General features: G+C 51.8%; 2 protein-coding genes across 5 annotated transcripts in view; one reads left to right on the forward strand and one right to left on the reverse strand.

Moving 5' to 3' along the window:
- The window catches only part of LOC144717728 (uncharacterized), a 36,303-nt gene extending 26,714 nt beyond the window's left edge, over positions 1-9,589 (reverse strand). Inside the window, exons 1-3 of one of the 4 annotated variants that reach the window (XM_078593324.1) lie at positions 9,438-9,589; positions 7,339-8,854; positions 3,010-3,154 (exon numbers count right to left, since the gene is read on the reverse strand). In XM_078593324.1, the coding sequence (XP_078449450.1) occupies positions 3,010-3,154; positions 7,339-8,805 (1,612 nt within the window). In that variant the 5' untranslated portion in view covers positions 8,806-8,854; positions 9,438-9,589. Of the gene's footprint in view, positions 1-3,009; positions 3,155-7,338; positions 8,855-9,083; positions 9,232-9,437 lie in introns of those variants that run through there. The other 3 variants (XM_078593323.1, XM_078593320.1, XM_078593322.1) reach the window with 3 other exon arrangements.
- The window catches only part of LOC144717494 (INO80 complex subunit B-like), a 28,648-nt gene continuing 13,551 nt past the window's right edge, over positions 9,312-24,408 (forward strand). Inside the window, exons 1-2 of the mRNA XM_078592864.1 lie at positions 9,312-9,423; positions 9,691-9,804. Coding sequence (XP_078448990.1) covers positions 9,312-9,423; positions 9,691-9,804 — 226 coding nt within the window. The remainder of the gene's footprint in view (positions 9,424-9,690; positions 9,805-24,408) is intronic.

The following is a 24,408-nucleotide window of genomic DNA, read 5'->3' on the forward strand; positions in this document are numbered from 1 at the left end:
GCAGAGGCTCCCCCCTACTTCTGTGGCTTCCTTCCAACTCTGAAGATCACACCGAGTTTGGTTGCACAGTTCGAGGGCGACACATGCCACAGCCGCAATGACACTTGCAGAGACGCACACAGCCAACGCAGCTCCACTGCAGGCTTGATCAAGTTCTTCATGCGTAAGACAAGACCCCTTTTTGAGGTATAGCAGAGATAAAATAAAATCTCCAATTAATTTATTGTGGTTTAATAATAATTTTATTCTCAAATAATAAGTTGCTATCTTGATTTGAAGCTTTCGTGACTGCAGGAATCCATACTCTTTGGTTCTTTCGGTAAAGTCACGTAGGTATAACACCATGCTTTCCCACCTGATGACGGACGCTTGTGTTGCGCCCGAAACGTCGTTATCTATTTTATTTTATACCTATGTGACTTTACCGAAAGAACCAAAGAGTATAATCAGTTGCTGTTTGTGGTGTTGTTTTTACTATTTTTTTTAGTTGACATCTTTTGTCTTTGCAAACATTTTCAGGCCGTATTTTTACTTCCCTTCTTGTGCTCACCCAGGACTCTCTTGAAAGTATCTCAATGTCTCAGATCACAGGGTTGTATTTTGAAATTACATGGTAGATATTCGGAGTAACATAAAAAAACACAAGCAAACTTAGGTTCCATGCAGCAAGAGGGAAAAGGTCCATAAAGCCATCTAAAGCGCAGAATGACAGGCCACAACAAACATCTCCATCTGCTCACTTTCATTTTTCGATTTAAAGCTTTCGTGACTGCAGGGATTCATCTTCCTGGTTTTTTTCGGTAAAGTCACGTAGAAGGGAAGTAATAAAATAATAAAAATAAAACATAATAAAATGAAACAATTCTCACGACGTTTCGGCCACAACGCAAGCAGCCGTCCTCAGGTGAAGAATGAGACAATCCAAGCTAGGAGCTTACATATAAGCTGGGTTGGGGGTGGGAGAAGAGCGCCTTAACAAAAAGAATGTGCATATCAAGAGGAATTTAGCATATACATGGGAAATGCGCAGGGGGCGGGGGGGCTTCAAAGTCATACCATGCCCACGCACTATGCAGGATCAAGAGCACCAAGGGGGGGTGCAGGGATTAGCATTAACAAAGGAAAGGAATGCCAATGATATGTAGCTGCAGTTACTAAACACCGTAGAAAACTAAAAAAAAATCCGTGATCTGGTACCGTCTGTAAAAGATGTGGTTCCAGACATACAGCACCCTGGTGTCTACAAACTAAGTTGCCTCTGTGGTAGCAGTTACATTGGACAAACCAAACGACATGTCTCGGACCGCATCCGTGAACATAAAGCTGACCTGAAACACGGTAGGACAAACACCTCAGCCGTGGCAGATCACTGTTACAACTCAGTGGGCTCACATGACATTGACTTCTCCAAGACAGAGGTTCTCTGCAAGCCACCTGGCTATCATGAGAGATTCGTTCATGAGGCGATCCACATATACAAACACAGAGACAATTTTAATCGAGAAGATGGATTCTGGCTTAGCAATCATTGGAAGGACGTAATAAACCATTTTGATACACATTAGGGTAGGTAGAATAATACATAGTGTTATGTTGAAATGTGGTTTATTGCAATACAGTATATAATTTAATGTTGGGTTTATCTATGGCAGTATATAGTACGGTATATGATCGGTTGATGTAAGAGAATAAAGTTTAGATGGAAGCATATTATATAACTTTTACGACGTAGAATTGTAATGTATTACTTGCTGTTAGTAACTCAGCTTATTGTAGAGTATAGTAAGTATACTGATGGTGCTATGCAGTTTATATTTTAGTTTTTTGTATGTAGTTTATACTTTAGTTTTCTACGGTGTTGTTTAGTAACTGCAGCTACATATCATTGGCATTCCTTTCCTTTGTTAATGCTAATCCCTGCACCCCCCCTTGGTGCTCTTGATCCTGCATAGTGCGTGGGCATGGTATGACTTTGAAGCCCCCCCGCCCCCTGCGCATTTCCCATGTATATGCTAAATTCCTCTTGATATGCACATTCTTTTTGTTAAGGCGCTCTTCTCCCACCCCCAACCCAGCTTATATGTAAGCTCCTAGCTTGGATTGTCTCATTCTTCACCTGAGGACGGCTGCTTGCGTTGTGGCCGAAACGTCGTGAGAATTGTTTCATTTTATTATGTTTTATTTTTATTATTTTATTACTTCCCTTCTACGTGACTTTACCGAAAAAACCAGGAAGATGCTCACTTTCATGCACACACACTCACTCCCAGCACAACGCGACTCGACTCATTACATTTCGCTCTGCTGAACAAAATAGTTCCGGCGATTCTGTTTGCAAGTGCGAGTTCACTTTTTAAGTCGATGTAAAAAATATATTATGGAAGCTGGTTCGTGAGGATGTTCGTAAGTCAGGTGTTGTATGTCGAGGACTGCCTGTACACAGTTCACCACCAAACACAGCCACCACATCTCTGTAGTGGTGTCGGTTCTCACCTAGTTACTCACCGATGCACTCTAGTCACTCTCTGACCAGCAGTCCATCACCTCCTTATCACTCTCATACTGCTACTGCTGCAATGGTTACGGTTCCTGAGAACTTCCTCCATACGTTGAAGACTTGGTCGACAAAACTGACTTTTGTCGAATCCATACAGAGTTCAACAGCCACACTGCAGGTCACCTTACTTCTATTTCTGCTTATTCACTCGCACTGCTTGACTTTTAAAATTCCGTCCCAGTTTTTTTCCCCCAAGCTCTTGTAACAACCTTGCTCAATCAAAAAAACACGTTGCACTCCTATGACAACTTCAATAGTGATCGTTGTTGGTGGCAATTTGACATTTTGAACCTTTGGGCCTAGGCTCAGCAATTGTGTAAAATAAAATACTCATGTACTGAGGTTCACATAGACTGAGGCAAGGCCTCAGGCGAGTAGCCATAGGCATGCCCCGAGAGCCACGGCCGGGCTGAGCTGCAGAGTACACTGCAGGGGGAGAGAGATAGGGGTACCTTTCACGCGAGTGTGGCTGCCGACGTTTGGGTCAGAGGTCACCACACAGGGCCACCAGGGGTGACCCGCCACCTTGCTCCACACGAGATCCCCTGGAATGTGGCGCATGGGGGCCCGGCACTGTTTGCCACGGCCTACCACACCCTGCACACAGCAGCACAGGCAGTCACAGACACACGCTCCAATCATCCATCAGTAGTATAGAGCACTGTACAAGCAAAGGGAAGACTCTCACAACACAATGAACATTAAACGGCATTCAATATATACTGAAACTCTACTTCAGGATACATTTAACCCAGCAGTGTCTGTTTAAATGTCACATCGTGCATTTTGCCCTTTCTCAGAATACGTGGTTAACCAGTGGCATGATTTAGAGAGGTTGCACACTCCTGCAGGATGCACAGTTTGCATTGTTTAAAGAAATGCTCATTGATCCAGATGACCACCATTTGGATTCAATTAATGTATTCACATTAGTGATGAAGCAATGTGTGTTATTTATGTTTTAATTACCCTCAGTTCACCAGAGCAGCACAATTTCAGCATTTCACAAGTTCATTTCCCAGTCTCCTCTGAGAACACAGCTGCTACATGACTCTGCAAGTCGATGGGCAAGAGAATGGGAGACATCTTGGCAGAGTAAAGCCTTCACCCAAGCATGCGCACTGTGGGTGGAGTAAGGATTAGCGATGCTGTAACGCCCACTAGAGGTTGCAGAACAACAGAAGCCTGACAAACGGCACGCTGTGCAGGCATACAAGTCTACACCCTTACAAAAGCGCAGACTCATTGGGGTTCAAATGGCTTACTCACAGCACTGTTAATCAAGCAAGAAACGCATGTATAATCAACTTGGGTGGCAAACTACACACCTTTGGGCAAATGACTGGGAAGTTTGGAATAGAACGTGGCATTACAGGCAATCATGAGGAGGTTGCAATGGGTGGGACAGTGGGACACGTGTACAGGATGGAAAAGTGCAGGTTACAGAGACCGGCAGTTGAATTTAACCCAGGCGTTAGTGACCAAAGCCCAAGGACAGTCACAATGAGACTTTAAGAGCAGACATTGAGGGTCGGGTCTCAACTGTGCAACTGCTATGAATCTAGCAGAGTTGACAGCAAAGGCAAGAGCCGTCACATCCTAAACTTGAATTGATATTTGTAATCAATGTTAATTGTAAATTACTTCTATTAACATTTAATTTAATTATTTTACAGCCGAGACAATTACTTGGGTTACTTGCGAACGCAAAACACGGAAAGAAATCTGGAATGCGGCTCCGCGACCTGCACGATTACATCTTCATGACGGCATGAAGCACGCGCTATATCGCGACACAAAACAATGTCCTGCAGGGGCCACCACATCGCAATAGCCACGATTAAATTATCAGACTCTGCAGGAATGGCTCACATGGATTTTTAGAGGGTGGCATGAGGTACATGCTCATACAAATTACATTACGCGTTCGCTTCTGGTCTTTTATAGGCGGTGACACACCACGCACGCCTCGCATAACACGTGCGGTGCTGCACACACCAGGGGATGTGGCTGTCCTCTGCTGCTGGGGATCGTGAAGCACAGGAACCGTTTATCATTTGCCTTATTTTCACATTTTCCTGGGCGAGTTAAGGTGACCTAACCAAGATTTTAGACTCGCGTAAAAGCAGTTTTTTTCACAGACAGTGATGGCAACTGCATTGGTCCCATCAATTACCAAAGCATAAATCCCCCATGAGACCAGTTGCACTGCCAGAAGAGGCCACAAAAATAGAGACGTCTCTACTGGAAGAGGTAGCATAGTCACATGGTTACCCAGATGCCTCATTTAATGAATAACCAAGGTGAAACATAACCACATCTGTCACGGCGCAGTCGGGGAAGGGGACTCCAACATCCAGACTGGCAGCACATGGGGCTCATGGGGGATGCAAGGAGTGAACAGGCGAGAAGGACAGGAGGGGGGGCCCAGTAGGGAGAGGAGATGGGGCAAGGGAGAGAGCACAAACAGGAGATCAGGGTGAACAATTGGTCAACCCAGAACCCATACAGGTCAAGGTCTGTGACCTCCACACAGGTGCGTAGCAGTCAGGGGACAAGGGATTCTGTAACCCAGTCGAAGCCCTGGGAGGAGTGCAACAGCAGCATGCAGGCCTGCAACAGAGTGAGGCTTCGGACAGCGGGCATGCAGCATGCGCCCTTGACACTCACGTTGGAGGTGCAAGCATCACGGCAACACCATTGACTCGCTACAGGTAAACGTCACGTACATGTATTCATGTATTGGTTCAAAATCATGAGGGTGGCGGTGGCGCTGGGCAACACATAAAGCATCCCACAAGATTTAAGACGACCAATCCTGTGAGCCTTGTCACCAAGTTTGCAAAGTGGTGCAGCAGAAAGGAGAACATTGAAACTAGATTCCACAGGTCCATGAGGGTCGTGCAGTAAGATGGCCAGAACACAGTGCGATATAGACAAGCTTTCAAGAGACTGAGTTACTCATCCAAGGACCTCCAGAAGTATGAGGCTAAGGGTGCCATGGAAGATGTTAAGCGTTGGCTGGATGTAGGATATGGATAGAAATGTATAACAGAACCAACAGACAAAGCCACAAGGGTATCAAATTAGGCTTGCTTAGTTGACTGGATGGGTGCATTAATAGCCCAGTCAAGGGAGTGCATCTCCTCAATTTTCGACATGGTTCGTAATATTTTAAATGCACACAATGCAGTCATTTAGGGCACTTCCAGTGAGGTATGGCAACCCTGCTACTCGGTGTATTTTGATTTCTAAACCTGTAGAGCTCAGTCATTGCCATCTCTCCAGGTGACAATGGGAGGAACTTCATGTCCTGTAATTTTCTTTTTCGTATTTTCTGCCAAGTAGATATTTTAGCGGAAAATGGTTAATGTCCAGACCAATAGCACTTCAGTCAATCTTAATTATATACTTGGGCTGAGCACTTTAAACATTATTATACAGTGCCAAATAGCAGTTACATTTCCACACAGATACCCAACTACAAATAGCGCTACGCTTTTAAATCATTACAGAAGGCTGATAAGAAACACTCAGCGGTGTCAGTGAAAGGTTGAATGTATCTCTCATGGGAAGAGATCAACCTTGGTGGAGACAACATTAAAGGTGTCCTGTTTATGCTGCCCCGAGCAACGGCAAGGATAATGAAAGTTGTCCTGACAAAGCCAGCATGCACGAGATGAGAAACGCACTGTAACTATTGGACTCTTCGGGGTCAGCAACAAAGCCTGAGGCTCACAGAGTCATGCTCAAGTCCCTAATTGGCGCACACTTAAATCACAACTGCAAGGCGCAGCGCTGCACACAGGGTACCGGAAGAAGCCTGGAGTTGAGCAGCGCACGCGTGCAGGCGGGGCTTCCACGGACACAGCACCGCCCCCCAACGCTGCCAACAGTGCAGCTGCTGCTTATGCCCTCGGCCCACTCTATCCCAGAGCACTAATCCCCATATCCATCACGGCGCACACACAGCACTGTGCCGAGTGGGCCCAGGCCAGAGGAAGACTCATATAGTTGAATTGGCCACAACAGCATCACCAGCCTCGTGCACGCACGGGGGAGGCCCGAGAGCCATAGAGCCACACACGCAGCCTGCTTTAAGACAAACATGGTCCCGGCAGGCGACAGCGAGCACGGCGGGTGCGGTGTCCTCGCCTCGTGAGACGCGTTCCCTGTCCGTGCGGTGGTACTCATCACGTGGGCACAGCACCCTCACCAGCCACACAGCAACCATTGCACTCAAACCTGACCGGCTCGCGCTCTCACAGACCAGGACTACACACACCAACGGTGAAGGATAAACAAAACGTTAAATGGGTGTCTGGAAGAATTGCCGTTATCGTTTGGGTATGAGGTATGGCAAGTGTGAGGATGCAGTCGACTAGATTGAGCGGTAGGAAGATGGTTGATCAGCTCCAACCCCTAATCGTCTGCCCCTCACCCCATTGCCTCGCGCCCCCTTTTTAATGTTTGCTTGCTACACTGTACACTTCTGATGTCAGTGCCACCCACCTCCACGTGTACCCTTGTGCCCTGAAGCAGACAACACTGGAGTTTTCAAACAAAAGTTAAACTGCTCCATTTGCACATTGATTTATTTATTTCAGAATTTAGGAAGTAAATGTTTGTCCTGGTCTAGAGTGCATATGTGAATAAAACAGAATGTCGTTTTTGTCACATGTTATGGTACACCTGCTCAAAGTAAACAGCGCTTCATCAACTTAAACTCCAGATGTTAACCCAGTAATTCGGGCTCCACAGCTGCTGTTCGCTGTGCTCACCTTGCGCTTGGGCCCGGGACGTGCTCTGGACCTGGGCCGCAGCGAGGACTCTGGCTGGGGCGAGGACTCGACCTGCAAAGAGGGCCCAGGAGTGGTTGAGGGCCCGGACTGCAACGTAGGAGGCGAATGCAGCGAAGACGCAGGCTCAGGCGAGGGTTCCGATTGGATCCCCGGTTCAGACTGCAGTGAGGCTCCGGGATGATTCGAGGTGTCAGAATTAATCACGGGCATGGGTTGAAGCGTAGAAACGCACTGTCTTGTGGGTCCAGAATGGAGTGAGGGCACAAGATGGGATGTGGGAACGGCTCGTAACGAAGACCCGGATTGGATCGTGGGCTCAGGCTGATGCGAGGGCCCGGTGTGGAGAGAGGGCCCTGGGTGGTGAATGGACCCTGCGTGGTGGACAGGCCCTGCGTGGTGGACAGGCCCCGGGTGGAGCGTAGGCTCGGGATGGCCAATGCGAGGGAGTGGGAGCATGGATTCGGTTTGGAAGAAGGGCATCGGTGGAGATGTGGAAGCAGACTGGAGTGAAGGCCCGGGCGGAAGTGTGGATCCAGCCTGGAGCGTGAACAAGGACTGGAGTGAGGATCTGGGTTGACTGAAGGGTGCATGCTGGAAGAAGGGCGTGTGGTGGAGTGAGGGGCCGGGTTGGAGTAAGTGTCCAGGCTGGCCGTGGGGCGTGGGCTGGACCAGGCCTCTGTGCTGGAGTGGATTCCCAGATTGGCCCGAGGGCCCATGCCTCGGCTCGACCGCCCACGGGTCGAGGCTAAAGAGGCCACACCGCGCCGCGTCGGGCTCCGCGGAGCCGCAGTGGCCCCACACGCGCTCCGCCAGGCTGGTGAGGGCGGCGGACGCGCGGCCCTCGGGGCCCAGGGACCCCGGCGCCGCGAAGGCGCGAGGGGGTTCACGGGGCTCGTGGCGCTCGGCCACGCGGGCAAGGAGGCTGCGCTCGGCCGGCTCGGACGCAGTCTCCTCTGCCCGATGCAGGAGGCTGAGCTCCCGCAGGGCGCGTTGCGCCTGACGCGGATCCAGCTCGGGCAGCAGATCTCCCGCCGCGTCCTCCTCCTCGTCCCCCTCGGCCCCCTGCTGCCCCGCGTTGCACAGCGCCGCTTCAAACTGCGCTTTGCCGTTCAGGTAGGTCTTGGTGATGCGGAGGCGGATCTCAGGGGACGTGGACTTCTGGGGCACGGGCGGGCAGGCTTCGCCATCCTCCTCCTCCTCCCGCACATCCCCATCCTCCGCGTGCTGCTGCCGATGCTGCTGTAGCTCCCGCGCCTCGTCCAGGCCGGTGCAGAATCCGGGCGGGAGGAACGCCGAGTCGTGAGCGGGGCCCGCGTAGTCGCTGTGCCCGTTCCTGGGCGCGGGGCCCCCCCAGCCCTGGTCCCCCCCGCAGAGCGCAGGAGCCGCGGGGAGCAGGGAGCGAACGAGCAGCGGCGGCAGCGCGCGGTTCAGCGAGGAGCCCTCCATGCAGTGGCGGCGGCCTCCGGCTCCTGCTGCTGCTGCTCGGCGCTCACATCTGTGGGGCCGACACGAGGAGGGGGGAGAGACGGCGAAGGGAGACGCGGGGTGAGACGCGGGCCCGCGCAGCCTTTGTTCGTCACTGGCGGCGCGGAGCACAATGGCCGGGCCCCGGGCTCGGGGTTGAAGCCGCGCGGGGCAAGGGCGGCCATCGCCTCACTCACCCTCACGACTGCCACTCACCACCACCACCACCACGACAGTCACCGCTCACCGCCCTCACTCACCATCACCGCTCACCATTGTCACTCAACGGTAGCGCCGTCAAACACCACCACCCCAGCACTCACCATCACCCAGCGGGGCCGGGACCCACTTGGGGTGGGGGGGCACAGCCCCGCTCCTCACACTCATTAAGTCCCCCCGCCCCTCAACTCCGCCCCCATCTAGCCCCGCCCCCATCTAGCCCCGCCCCGAAGAAAGCCCCGCCCCCTCCCCCAGAGGCGCCTCGCAACATGGCGGCGGGGGCTGGGGACGAGGGGCGGGGCCGAGGGGCGGGGCTCTCGCTCCCCGCTCCCACTAACGGACGCGGGGCCCCTCCCCTCGCCACCATCGCTGCAATGTGCAGTGAGGCGCGGTACCGAGCATAGAGGGACGCGGGAGTGCTGCTGATGCCGCTGATGGCGCCGCTGCTGCCGCCAGCTCCTTCGGCCGCTGCCGCCACCGCCGCTCGCCTCGGAGCGAGGAGGAGGAGGCGCGGGAGCGCGGCCCAGGCTCCCCCGCGCGGCGTGCCCCGCCCCGCCCCCTCGCCGTGACGTCACGCCTGCCCTCCTCACCGCTCGCGAGCGCCACGCCGCTCGCTCGCGTCCCGGGGCGGCCCGGGACCCCGCGCAGGGGGTGCGGGGACGGAGGGGGTCAGGGTCGGGGTCGCGGGAGGTCGCGGCCACGGACCCGAGATCTGCGTTTCCCGCGCTCCCAGCGAAGCTCCTCCCGATCGCTCGGTCAGAGGTCAGAGGTCGGGGGCTGCGGGGAACTCGCGGCCAATGGGAGAGAGCCCGCAAAAGCGCGGGACCAGGGGAATCGATTACCGCGCTTCTCTGGAGGAATCGCGCGCGAGAATCGATCAACTGACCATTCAGACTGCATGCGAAGTTTTGTGCACTTCGCTGTGAGAGGTGGTGCACAAGCAGATATTACAAAGGACGTGTTCCTCAAGAGCACCCGCCACAACATGTACACCGTCGGCGACGTGAGCACTGTCACCTTTTCCACTGAAGACATTTCTCAGCCTTGCTCAATCAAAACTGCATGACCGTGAAGCCACGACTCAAACAAACTCACCACGTGCCTGGGGGTGAGCCGTGGCCTCAACAGAAAGGGGAGGGGCCTCAACAGAAAGGGGAGGGGCCTACAGAAGGGGAGGGGCTGAAAGGGAAAGGCGCAGAGTCGAAAGGGGACAGGGCCCCAATCAGGATGGGTTGGGCCCCAGAACGCAGTTTGCCTTTAATGTGGATAAAGGCAAACTAGGATTGTATTCAAGTTCAACACAATGCCACTAGATATCGGGACAAATCAATTTCTGCCAACCCGAACATATGCCAATTCCCAGGAGGCATAGCCCTAGACCAGCCCGTCATCATAGCTTACATGCAAACGTTTTACATTCTATGCACATGTTCTTCCGTAAGTTTAGACAAAGCGAGAAAACCCACAAATGAGACGAGAAAAAATACTATTATTCATAAGAAATGAATCTAATCGCTGGGGATGGTTCATTGAGCTGAGGTTGGCTTGCAAGTTCCCGAGCAACATTCAAATAAACATGACTTAATTCTAGACTTGTCCAATTAAACGTGGGAATTGCAACCGTGGTCAACTGAGCAACACTGGAAGCAAAGCTGCTGCATTGCTGGGCTATTCAAGGAGCTTTCAAATGCATTCTTGTTGCTTGTGACACACGTACCCTGATTAGGTGGATGAGGTCACTTGTCATGGCAAGGGTAAATTCAAGAAGCCTGAAATTGTAAACGAATAACAGCTCTCCGTTTAATAACAACACTGTGATACTAAAGTAAAGATAAGTAACGCACATCGCCTTTAAATGTCACAATTTAATTTATGTCAGTTGGTGAGGGGTTTAACGAAATACATTTGCACAGATCATTACGGGACCTCACCCAAAAGTCTACTGTGAATTATATTGGCTGCGGAAACATTACGTGTTAACTCATCTTGGTTGTTTTCCATCTGAATGATATTCTTGAAATGTCTCGGTAATTTTTTCCCCAAAGGCCCAGAGCAGGCACCCAGCCTCGTCGTTCTTGTACAGACACGCGCCATGATCAGGTTCAATATCTCAGCTCCATGCAACTGTGTTGCAAAACAGAAGCAACACAAACTAGATTCGAAGCTTTCGTGACTGCAGGAATTACTCTTTGGTTCTTTCGGTAAAGTCACGTAGAAATAAATTAAATAATAGAATACGACGTTTAAATTGCAACACAAGCAACCATCATCAGGTACAAATGAATGAGAAAACAAACATAGTAAACTTGGGAATATAATGCAATACAACACAGAGCATCGGCCAACAAAACAGTCAACACCCCACCTGGTTGATTATAGCAACACACTATGAGACCTCCTTTACCAGTGGCAAAATATAGTAATAGGTTTTTACCCTTTCAACTGGTACAAAAACTGACACCTTTATACAAGGCATCATGTTTTCAATAACCACAACACAAGCAGTCAAAATGCAAACAAAAAGAAACAACTCTGATGATGATAATGATATGCACTGTCCTTAAAGTTGATTGGTCCACACCCGAGACAGCTTTTCTTAGAGCCTAGTCTCCATTGGTGTTGGACCAGATGACGCCAAAAGGCGTACTTCAAGGACAGTGCATATCATTATCATCATCAGAGTTTATTTTTGTTTGTATTTTGACTGCTTGTGTTGTGGTTATTGCAAACATGATGCCTTGTATAAAGGTGTCAGTTTTTGTACCAGTTGAAAGGGTAAAATCTATTACTATATAGCAACACAGTTCCTTGTGTTTAACAGAATTTGAAGACTGCAACAATTGAGAGTTGTAAATACCTATCATTAAATCTAGAAACAGTTTTATGAAAAAAGTAAAAGTGCGTATTGATATTGTTGTAAACTGACCCAAACACATCATCCAAGAGATGTGCCCCACTTAGCGAAGACACCAGCACATTTCAATCAAAAACTGGTCAAAAAGAATAAACCACCAATACATACGCCCAGGGTCTCAACATATTTGTTGGTCCTGATCATCATAACTATCGTGTATATAGGGTTTTGTGTGGATTTCATCTTTCATAAGCTGTTATATTGAGTCTTGTGAACATATCACATTGTCGTCACACATGAATAAAGCTCAGAATTGAGTAGACGCACAGTCGACTTGGGGACCCCTGATGGTGCACAATTCTCAACATGTGAACACCCTTGGATGGATGAGAAACACCAAAACTAGCAGTACTTCGTTCACACACCCACCACTTGGCCCACAAACAATTAAACCACAACTGGAAAAAAACGAGGCTTCATTTGCGGGAGATGGGGTTTGGTTGTGGAAGAGATTGCGCTGGTGCTGGGCGTGAGCAGTGGGCACCACTTCCTAAAATACTCGGCAGTGTTCCCAATGCCGCAGCCACACGCATTGAGGAACACGCGGACAGGAGAGATTCAGCCCCGACTTGTTGCGCTGTAAATCCCTACGTGGGGGCAGGTCTCGCCGTGTCATATCGCGCAACTCATAATTGATTAACACTTTGCAGGATGTCAACAGTGGGCAGTCTAAAGAGAGACTCTCCTGCCATAGTAACGTGGATTGAACCCCTTGATCAGGGCTGCCAACATGGATATGCTCTGCCGAGTGCTCATTTAAGCAGAGAGCGACCATGGAAGCATTGCAGATGCCTGTTGTTGGCCAAGGAACGCTCGCAGCGTCTCGCACTTCCACAGCATCTCCCATTGTTCCACAGCGTCTCCCATTGTTCCACTGCATCTCCCATTATTCCACAGCGTATCCCATTGTCCCACAACATCTCCCATTGTTCCACTGCATCTCCCATTGTTCCACAGCATCTCCCATTGTCCCACAGCATCTCCCACTGTCCCACATCATCTCCCATTGTCCCACAATATCTCCCATTGTTAGACTGCATCTCCCATTGTTCCACTGCATCTCCCATTGTTCCACAGCATCTCCCGTTGTTCCACAGCATCTCCCACTGTCCCACTGCATCTCCCATTGTTCCACTGCATCTCCCATTGTTCCACTGCATCTCCCATTGTTCGCACTGTCCTGGCCTGTACACACTGCGTGTTGTTCGGCAGGACTGTGTTTTGAGCCACACGGACATGATGGCGAACAGCACAACCGCGAAAACCTCCACAGTAGCCATGAATGCAAACCTTGTTAACAACTGGCAGTCATCACCATACGCGTCGTCATACTTTCTCGCATGCCCCTTTTAACAAAGCACCACCGGCTTGTTGTGCATGTTCACCTCTTCTTACCGCAGTGCAGATCTGCACTGCAGGTGCTCACGGACGGGCACAGTGCAATGGGTGCGACAGGGGAAGAAGAAGAAGGGGTGGTGGTGATGGTGGTGGTGATGAGAATTCGCCATGTCCCTTCGCGTTCTGCCTCTCCTGAAGCAGCTCTGCTGACTCCAACATCTCTCTGGCCATGCACAAAGACTAAGATCCGCTGCAGGGACAAGTGCTATTAGCGAGCACCTCTTAAGGGCGGCATATCACACGAGGCGGTGGGTGGTCGTACCACGCCCGGCCGCCTTTGTCTCCCCGGTGGTGTTGTTTACACATCGCACGAGGTAATCATTTGGGGCTCAGTTGCCCGAACGGAGGCACGGGACGCGATTCAGATTTTCATCACTGCTGTTGGCCGTGAGCGGGAATCGAACTGATACACACGAATACACTGACACATACACACTAACACATACACACTAACCTACACTGACACACACACTAACACATACACACTAATACATACACACTAACTCACACTAACATATACACACTAATACATACACACTAACTCACACTGACACACACACTGACACACGCACTAACACACTGACAAAGATCCCCCGTGTAGCCTTAACAGACTGTAGGGGCAAGTGCTGTTAGCGAGGACCTATGAAGGCCGGAACACTGACATACACACTAACGCACACTAACACACTGACACACACATTAACACACTGACTAACACACACACTGACACACACACTAACACACTGACACACACACTGACACACACACACTGACACACACACACTGACACACATTGACACACACGCGGCAACACAGAGAGGGCTCCCTCCATTTGCTGCTGCGACTGTCCGTGTTGGGCTGTTTGCGAGCTCGTCTAAGGCAGAATCGGCACACGAAGGAGGTTCTGAGGCCAACACAATCTTGTGGCCGCCTTTGTCTCCCCAGGGCCGAATCTTTTACACACCGTCGCGGGTACGCGTTTGAGGCCGAGTGGACCTAGTGGAGTCCCAGGCCAGGTTCAGACTCCATTTGCCAAACGGGGCTGCAGCTGCACGGTGGCCAATGGACGGCGGCGACCCTGGCGCAGAGCGAAGCCCCCAACACCAGCGCACACTCACACACAGACACACACTGTGACACTCACTGTGACACACACACCGTGACACTCACAGTGTGTGACACTCTCACACTGTGACACACACACCGTGACACACTGTGACACTGGCGCAGAGCGAACCCCCCAACACCAACACCAGCGCACACTCACACACACACAGACACACACTGTGATACTCACACACACACACTGTGACACACAGACACACTCACACACCGTGACACTCACAGCGTGTGACACTCTCACACTGTGACACTGGCGCAGAGCGAACCCCCCAACACCAACACCAGCGCACACTCACACAGACACAAACACACACTGTGACACGCTCACATAGACACTCACACACACCGTGACACTCACACAGACACACACTGTGACACACACACACTGTGACACTCACAGTGACACTGTGATACTCACTGTGACACACAGACACACTGTGACACTCACTGACACTCACACACCGTGACACTCACAGCGTGTGACACTCTCACACTGTGACACTGGCGCAGAGCGAACCCCCCAACACCAACACCAGCGCACACTCACACAGACACAAACACACAATGTGACACGCTCACATAGACACTCACACACACCGTGACACTCACACAGACACACTGTGACACAGACACACACTGTGACACTCACTGACACTCACACACCGTGACACTCACAGCGTGTGACACTCTCACACTGTGACACTGGCGCAGAGCGACCCCCCCCCCCCAACACCAGCGCGCACTGACACAGACACACTGTGACACTCACTCACACACAGACACACTGTGACACTCACACACAGACACACTGTGACACTCACACAGACACACTGACACAGACACTGTGACACTCACTCACACACAGACACACTGTGACACTCACACACAGACACACTGTGACACTCACACAGACACACTGACACATACACACTGTGACACTCACTCACACACAGACACACTGTGACACTCACACACAGACACACTGTGACACTCACACAGACACACTGTGACACTGACACAGACACACTGTGACACTGACACAGACACACTATGACACTCACTCACACACAGACACACTGTGACACTCACACAGACACACTGTGACACTGACACACACTGTGACACTCACTCAGACACACCGTGAGACTGGCACACTGTGACACTCACACAGACACACTGTGACACTGACACAGACACACTGTGAAACTCACTCACAGACACACTGTGACACTCACACAGACACACTGTGACACTCACTCACACACAGACACACTGTGACACTCACTCACACACAGACACACTGTGACACACAGACACACTGTGACACTCACACACAGACACACTGTGACACTGACACAGACACACTGTGACACTCACTCACAGACACACTGTGACACTCACACAGACACACTGTGACACTCACTCACACACAGACACACTGTGACACTCACTCACACACAGACACTCTGTGACACACAGACACACTGTGACACTCACACACAGACACACTGTGACACTCACACAGACACACTGTAACACTGACACAGGCACACTGTGACACTCACTCACACACATACACACTGTGACACTCACACAGACACACTGACACAGACACACTGTGACACTCACACACAGACACACTGTGACACTCACACACAGACACACTGTGACACTCACACAGACACACTGACACAGACACACTGTGACACTCACTCACACACAGACACACTGTGACACTCACTCACACACAGACACACTGTGACACACAGACACACTGTGACACTCACTCACACACAGACACACTGTGACACTCACACAGACACACTGTAACACTGACACAGACACACTGTGACACTCACACACACAGACACACTGTGACACTCACACAGACACACTGACACAGACACACTGTGACACTCACTCACACACAGACACACTGTGACACTCACACAGACACACTGTGACACTCACACAGACACACTGACACAGACACACTGTGACACTCACTCACACACAGACACACTGTGACACTCACACACAGACACACTGTGACACTGACACAGACACACTGTGACACTGACACAGACACATTATGACACTCACTCACACACAGACACACTGTGACACTCACACAGACACACTGTGACACTGACACACTGTGACACTCACTCACACAGACACACCGTGAGACTGGCACACTGTGACACTCACACAGACACACACAGACACACTGTGACACTGACACAGACACACTGTGACACTCACTCACTCACAGACACACTGTGACACTCACACAGACACACTGTGACACTCACTCACACACAGACACACTGTGACACTCACTCACACACAGACACACTGTGACACACAGACACACTGTGACACTCACTCACACACAGACACACTGTGACACTCACACAGACACACTGTGACACTCACTCACACACAGACACACTGTGACACTCACTCACACACAGACACACTGTGACACACAAACACACTGTGACACTCACTCACACACAGACACACTGTGACACTCACACAGAAACACTTTAACACTGACACAGACACACTGTGACACTCACTCACACACAGACACACTGTGACACTCACACAGACACACTGTAACACTGCCACACACACTGTGACACTCAGACACACAGACACACCGTGAAACTGACACATACACTGTGATACTCACTCACACAGACACACCGTGAGACTGGCACACTGTGACACTCACACAGACACACTCACACAGACACACTGTGACACACTGACACACTGTGACACTCAGTGACACAGACACAGATTCGATGTAAAGCCATCGCAGACTTTTCGGGCAAGTGCCGTGGGAGACGAGCACCAGGCCAGTCCGCCTTTGTTAATATTGGTGATGTTTACACTCTCACACTGACACACTCGCATTGACACACACACAGTGACACACTCACACTGACACACACACAGTGACATACTCACACTGACACACTCTCATTGACAAAAAAGACAAATATCCCCCGTATAGCCTTAACAGACTGTAGGGGCAAGTGCTGTTAGCGAGCACCTATGAAGGCCGGAACGGTACACGAGGGGGTGGGTGGCCAGCACCACGCCCGACCGCCTTTGTCTCCCCAGTGGCGATGTTTACACACCGCACCAGGTACTCATTTAAGGCTGAGTCGACCTAGGGGAGGCCCAGGACCGGTTCAGATAATCGTCACTGGTATTTTGCCGTGAGCGGGAATCGAAGCCGGGTCGCCGGGTTCATAGTGCAGCGTGCTAACCGCTACACTACCGCTCCCCACACTCGCATTGACACACACAGTGACACACTCACACTGACACACTCACATTGACACACACAGTGACACACTCACACTGACACACTCACATTGACACACACAGTGACACACTCACACTGACACACTGACACACACACTGACACACTCGCATTGACACGCTCACACTGACACACACAGTGACACTTTAACACTGATACACTCACATTGACACACACAGTGACACACTCACACTGACACACTCATACACTCACATTGACACTCACACTGACACAACAACAACCGCCATTCGCCACTAAGTGGCGGTGACGTCACCACGACGCTTGTGCCAGGCCATGTGCACCTTGAGGCCACGTGAAGTGTCGACACTGACACACTCACATTGACACTCACACTGACACACTCGCACTGACACACACAGTGACACACTCACTCACATTGAGACACACACTGACACACGAATACGCACAACTCAATACACGAACACGACAGCCCCACTACAATCATACACATACTGCACACTCCAACACACTTGCACGGACTAAACACACAAACAATAAAACAACTCGTACTCTACAAAACGGCCGTCATTCGCCACTAGATGGCGATCACGTCACCACGGCGCTTGTGCCAGGCTGGGTGCACTTCGAGGTCAAGTAAAATGTGTAAGGCTCGCTCCTGGCACGGGGTCACGGGACAGACCCTGGTGCAATGGATTGACTCAGATGACCTGCAGATGCACCACCTGTGCTCACTACTGACACCTCGCTCCGTTTTATCCGCCAGGCGTTCCGCTCGTTGTTGTGAGCGTCGCTCCTCTGCCCTCCGTTATGATTGGAGGGCGACTGCCTCCAACTGACCAGAAGCGTCCTTCACGAGCCTCTTCCACAGAGGCCAATCTTGACAATGCTGGTACCAGTCATCAGCAAGTCTAATCAGCTCGACATCCTCACGCACCCACGTCAGCCCTTTTCTTCTCGAGCCCGTGCCACGTCTGTGTAGCCCCCTCGATCCGGCCAAACAGAAGCTGCTCGGCATGCAGTGGCTGGGCATGCGGGCTACATGACCCAGCCAACGCAGCCTCGGCTGCCAGAGGAACTGTGTCCAGATCTCTCAAGGTTCTGTGAGCTGCACTAGCTGCACAAGGGTAAAAACCTACTACTATATTCTGTGAGCTGCTCACATAATTCAGTCTGGTTAAGCCAAACCTGAATGTTTCGATTCGGCGCAAATGTGCATGCAAAGGGGCCATGTTTCAAGAGCATACACAGAGAGCATAACTTTGGCGGCGAAGACCCGGTGCTTCGTATGGATAGGGATGATAGCTTCCATAGAGTGTAACGCAGCCGATGGAAATATATCACTCGTCCGATTCGAAATGATACTTCTGCTGCCAAGATAGAACTCGCCATGAGTACACTGCCAAAGTTTGAGATCTCCTCCACTCAACAACTGCCTTATGCTCATGAAAAGTTGAGGTCGACCGTTCTCTGACACAAACTTCCCAGGATGTTTTGTTTTGGTGGGGCTGATGGTATACTGTTATGTATCAGCCTAAATTAACATGGTTGATCAGCAAGGAGTCATCTCTTAATTGCATCAATGAACATCCGATTGTATGTGTACCAGATGCAAATTCATCTGGTACAGCCATGGAAAGTCTCTCTAACTACATGAAAAATGAGAATGCCCAAAGATAAACAGCAAATCGTTGTGACTGTTGGCCATGCAGCTTTACACAAGCATCCCATCATCATGGTCATTAATGATTACGAACCAAGGTTCGGGGAGATGCCGAAGGCATACATTTCAAACCAAAGCCACACCCTCTTGATAGTGTCATATAGGCATTCACTAGGTCAGTAAAGCAGAGATCTAGGTCCTTTTGAAATTCCCTACACCTCTACTTTAGCAGACCGACAGAGATTACAGTGTATGCAGAGGACTGCCCTGACCTAAAACCACACTGGGGCTCAGACTTCTCAGCATGCCAAGACTGCAATGTTGAGTAATCCTTATAGAATCTTTCTCAGAAACTGAGGATGATCTGGTAGTTGTTCTCATCTATGTAGCCCCCTCTCTTCAAAAGGGGGACCCATCAGAGCATCCTTCCAATCATGTGGAACCCCTCGTGTGGAACAGACAGTTTAAATGATGGCTCAATCACCACATTTTCTCAGCAGTTTGCTTAGGTCATCTCTGCCCGCCACTTTACCTGGTCTTAGGATCTTGATCGCACCTCTTCAGCAAATGGCACATCAGCTAGCCACTCACAGGGGTTGGCTACATCCTCCAATATTCGAGACTGCAGCCCAAGCAATATCAGCACCACTTTCTTCATGATGTATCTGGGTGGAGATGTTTCCACATCCCCACAGCCACACAAAAATGCTCAATAAATCTGCAAACCTGTTCCTGGGGGTCAGAGATAAGATAACTGCTAATTCCATTCGGGATGGTAATAGGCCCTCTGAACTTTCGAGCAAATGCATGCTGCTTTTCTGATGTGGGATAGTTTTATTTAAGCAGAACACCTCCATCAGCTAAGGTTTCTGGGGAGATATGCATTTGATACCAAATGCAGTTATATCAGCTGCTTGGGCCACTATCCTAAATTCACCCATTTCCCTTTGGATCAAAATGATGTGGGGGGGCGATGGCAATATTTATAAAATAATTAATTATATTACCAAATTCTCACCAGAAACGTTCAATAGCTAACCGTGACCAGGCTATTGGAACCGAGGTGTACGTCCACCACCACCATGGAAAAACGGCAGGCACATCTTACAGGTGATAACCCCATGGTCAGTGGCAGATCAGCTCCGCGGTACGTCATGGTGTCAAGGACATGGGGCCTGAACTTCTGTTTTACTCTTGCACACCTGAGCACCCACAAATACCCTCTGAAACATAACTACACGCGCACACCATATCACAAAGCACACACACACATATCCACTTACATGAGCACACCCTCTTCCACACACGAGCACACAGACTTACCATCTTACAGACACATATCACAGACACATAGCAAAACGCCGTTCGATATCAAGTAGCTGAGACGTTTCCACGGCGCTTCTGCCAGAATCGGTGCACCTTGAGCCCACTTCAAATGTCAAAGGTCCACTGGCAGGAGGTCACGCGACAGACCCAGATGTTATAGGTTAACTGAAGTGACGAACAGACGCACCACCTGTGCCCCCGACTGTGCCACTTGCTGTGTTCACCACTGTGGCAACTCTCTGCCCTCCACTGTTGTTGCTGGATGGCGACTGCCCCCAAATGCCCAGCAGCAGCGTCCTTCACGAGCCTCGTCCACAGAGGCCGATCTTGACACCGCTGGTACTCAGCTCTTACAAACGAAACTTCTCACACGCAAACCCTCTTATAGACACAAGCACGAACGTACATCCTCTTACGCAAGCAAATACAAACACTGAAACACATTCAAGCCCTCGTACAAAGACACACTCACATACAACCACCCAGCCCCTCATATCCCGGCACGGGATATGAGGGGCTGGGTGGCCTGCACCACCCCCGAGCGCCTTTGTCTCCCTAATAGCGATGATTACACATAATACCATGTACACATTTAAGGCTGCGTGGACCTAAGAGAGGACCATTACCGGTTAAAATGTTCCCCACTGTTTATGGTCGTGAGCGGGAATTGAATTCGGGTGGCCCAGTTCGTAGCGCAGAGCGTGAACCACGACGCCACCGCTCCCCACATGCAAACCCTGTCACACACACTGTGACATATACCCAGACACGTACACACTCTGACACACGTGCACACCCTGACACACACACCCTGACACACGTACACACCTTGACACACAAACACACCCTGACACATGTACACACACTGACACACAAACACACCCTGTCACACATACTCTGACATATACCCAGTCACACGTACACACTCTAACACACGTACACACCCTGACACACACACTCTAACACACACACTCTGTCACACACTCTGTCATATACCCAGACACACGTACACACTCTGACACACAAACACACCCTGACACACACTCTGTCACACACCCTGACACCCGTACACCCCCTGTTACACACACACTGTCTGCATCACACACTCACACCCCCCCTGTCACAAACACTCACACACAACCTGTCACACACACTCACACGCACCCTGTCACACAAACTCACACCCCGTCTGCACCACACACTCACACACACCCTATCACACTCACACACACCCTGTCACACACACTCACACCACGTCTCCATCATACACACTCACACCCCGTCTGCACCACACACTCACACACACCCTGTCACACACACTCACACACACCGTCTGCACCACAGGCGCCACGCGCTGCTGGTACGCACGGGAAGGGCGATGTGAGAGGGAGCAGCCTCACAGACCACGGCCATCTTTCTGTCCCGCACTCGATGCAATTCAATGCACCAGCCACTCGTTTGGCTGAGTCTACCTAGACGAGGAGTAAACACGGGACATTCTCGTTACAACTACTGTGGATCGTTATGGAGAACTGATCCCAGTTCACGCGGACTGCAGGCAGAGCGTGAGGCTCTCCGACATTGCCACACGTGGGCCTGCCGTGCGGGGGGAGTGTGATGGTGGTGTGGGGGAAGTGTGATGGTGGTGTGGGGGGAGTGTGATGGTGTGGGGGGAGTGTGATGGTGGTGTGGGGGGAGTGTGATGGTGGTGTGGGGGGAGTGTGATGGTGGTGTGGGGGGAGTGTGATGGTGTGGGGGGAGTGTGATGGTGTGGGGGGAGTGTGATGGTGGGGTGGGGGAGTGTGATGGTGGTGTGGGGGGAGTGTGATTGTGGTGTGGGCGGAGTGTGATGGTGGTGTGGGGGGAGTGTGATGGTGTGGGGGGAGTGTGATGGTGGGGTGGGGGGAGTGTGATGGTGGTGTGGGGGGAGTGTGATGGTGGTGTGGGCGGAGTGTGATGGTGGTGTGGGGGAAGTGTGATGGTGGTGTGCGGGGAGTGTGATGGTGGTGTGGGGGGAGTGTGATGGTGGTGTGGGGGGAGTGTGATGGTGGTGTGGGCGGAGTGTGATGGTGGTGTGGGGGAAGTGTGATGGTGGTGTGGGGGGAGTGTGATGGTGTGGGGGGAGTGTGATGGTGGTGTGGGGGGAGTGTGATGGTGGTGTGGGGGAAGTGTGATGGTGGTGTGGGGGGAGTGTGATGGTGTGGGGGGAGTGTGATGGTGGTGTGGGGGGAGTGTGATGGTGGTGTGGGGGGAGTGTGATGGTGGTGTGGGGGGAGTGTGATGGTGGTGTGGGGGGAGTGTGATGGTGTGGGGGGAGTGTGATGGTGGTGTGGAGGAGTGTGATGGTGGTGTGGGGGAGTGTGATGGTGTGTGGGGGAGTGTGATGGTGGTGTGGGGGGAGTGTGATGGTGGTGTGGGGGGAGTGTGATGGTGGTGTGGGAGAGTTTGATGGTGGTGTGGGGGGAGTGTGATGGTGGTGTGGGGGGGGGAGTGTGATGGTGGTGTGGGGGGAGTGTGATGGTGTGGGGGGGGAGTGTGATGGTGGTGTGGGGGGAGTGTGATGGTGTGGGGGGGGGAGTGTGATGGTGTGGGGGAGTGTGGTGGTGTGGGGGGAGTGTGGTGGTGTGGGGGGGAGTGTGATGGTGTGGGGGGAGTGTGGTGGTGTGGGGGGAATGTGATGGTGTGGGGGGAGTGTGATGGTGGTGTGGGGGGAGTGTGGTGGTGTGGGGGGAGTGTGATGGTGGTGTGGGGGGAGTGTGATGGTGTGGGGGGAGTGTGATGGTGTGGGGGGGAGTGATGGGGTGTGGGGGAGAGTGTGATGGTGTGTGGGGGGGAGTGTGGTGGTGTGGGGGCGAGTGTGATGGTGGTGTGGGGGGAGTGTGGTGGTGTGGGGGGGAGTGTGATGGTAGTGTGGGGGGAGTGTGATGGTGGTGTGGGGGGGAGTGTGATGGTGTGGGGGGAGTGTGATGGTGTGGGGGGAGTGTGATGGTGGTGTGGGGGGAGTGTGATGGTGTGTGGGGGAGTGTGATGGTGGTGTGGGGGGAGTGTGATGGTGTGGGGGGAGTGTGATGGTGTGGGGGGGAGTGATGGTGTGTGGGGGGAGTGTGATGGTGTGTGGGGGGAGTGTGATGGTGGTGTGGGGGGGAGTGTGGTGGTGTGGGGGGAGTGTGATGGTGTGGGGGGAGTGTGATGGTGTGGGGGGAGTGTGATGATGTGGGGGGGGAGTGTGATGGTGTGGGGGGGAGTGTGATGGTGTGGGGGGAGTGTGGTGTGTGGGGGGGAGTGTGATGGTGTGGGGGGGAGTGTGATGGTGTGGGGGGGAATGTGATGGTGTGGGGGGGAGTGTGATGGTGTGGGGGGAGTGTTATGGTGGGGGGGGAGTGTGATGGTGTGGGGGAGTGTGATGGTGTGGGGGGGAGTGTGATGGTGGTGTGGGGGGAGTGTGATGGTGGGGGGGGGGAGTGTGATGGGTGTGGGGGGGAGTGTGATGGTGTGAGGGGGGAGTCTGATGGTGTGGGGGGGGGGGAGTGTGATGGTGTGGGGGGGAGTGTAATGGTGTGGGGGGGGAGTGTGATGGTGGTGTGGAGAGTGTGGTGCTGTGGGGGGGAGTATGATGGTTGT

This window comes from Lampetra planeri, chromosome 4, assembly GCF_965212315.1.
Source record: "Lampetra planeri chromosome 4, kcLamPlan1.2.h2, whole genome shotgun sequence".
NCBI lineage: Eukaryota > Metazoa > Chordata > Hyperoartia > Petromyzontiformes > Petromyzontidae > Lampetra > Lampetra planeri.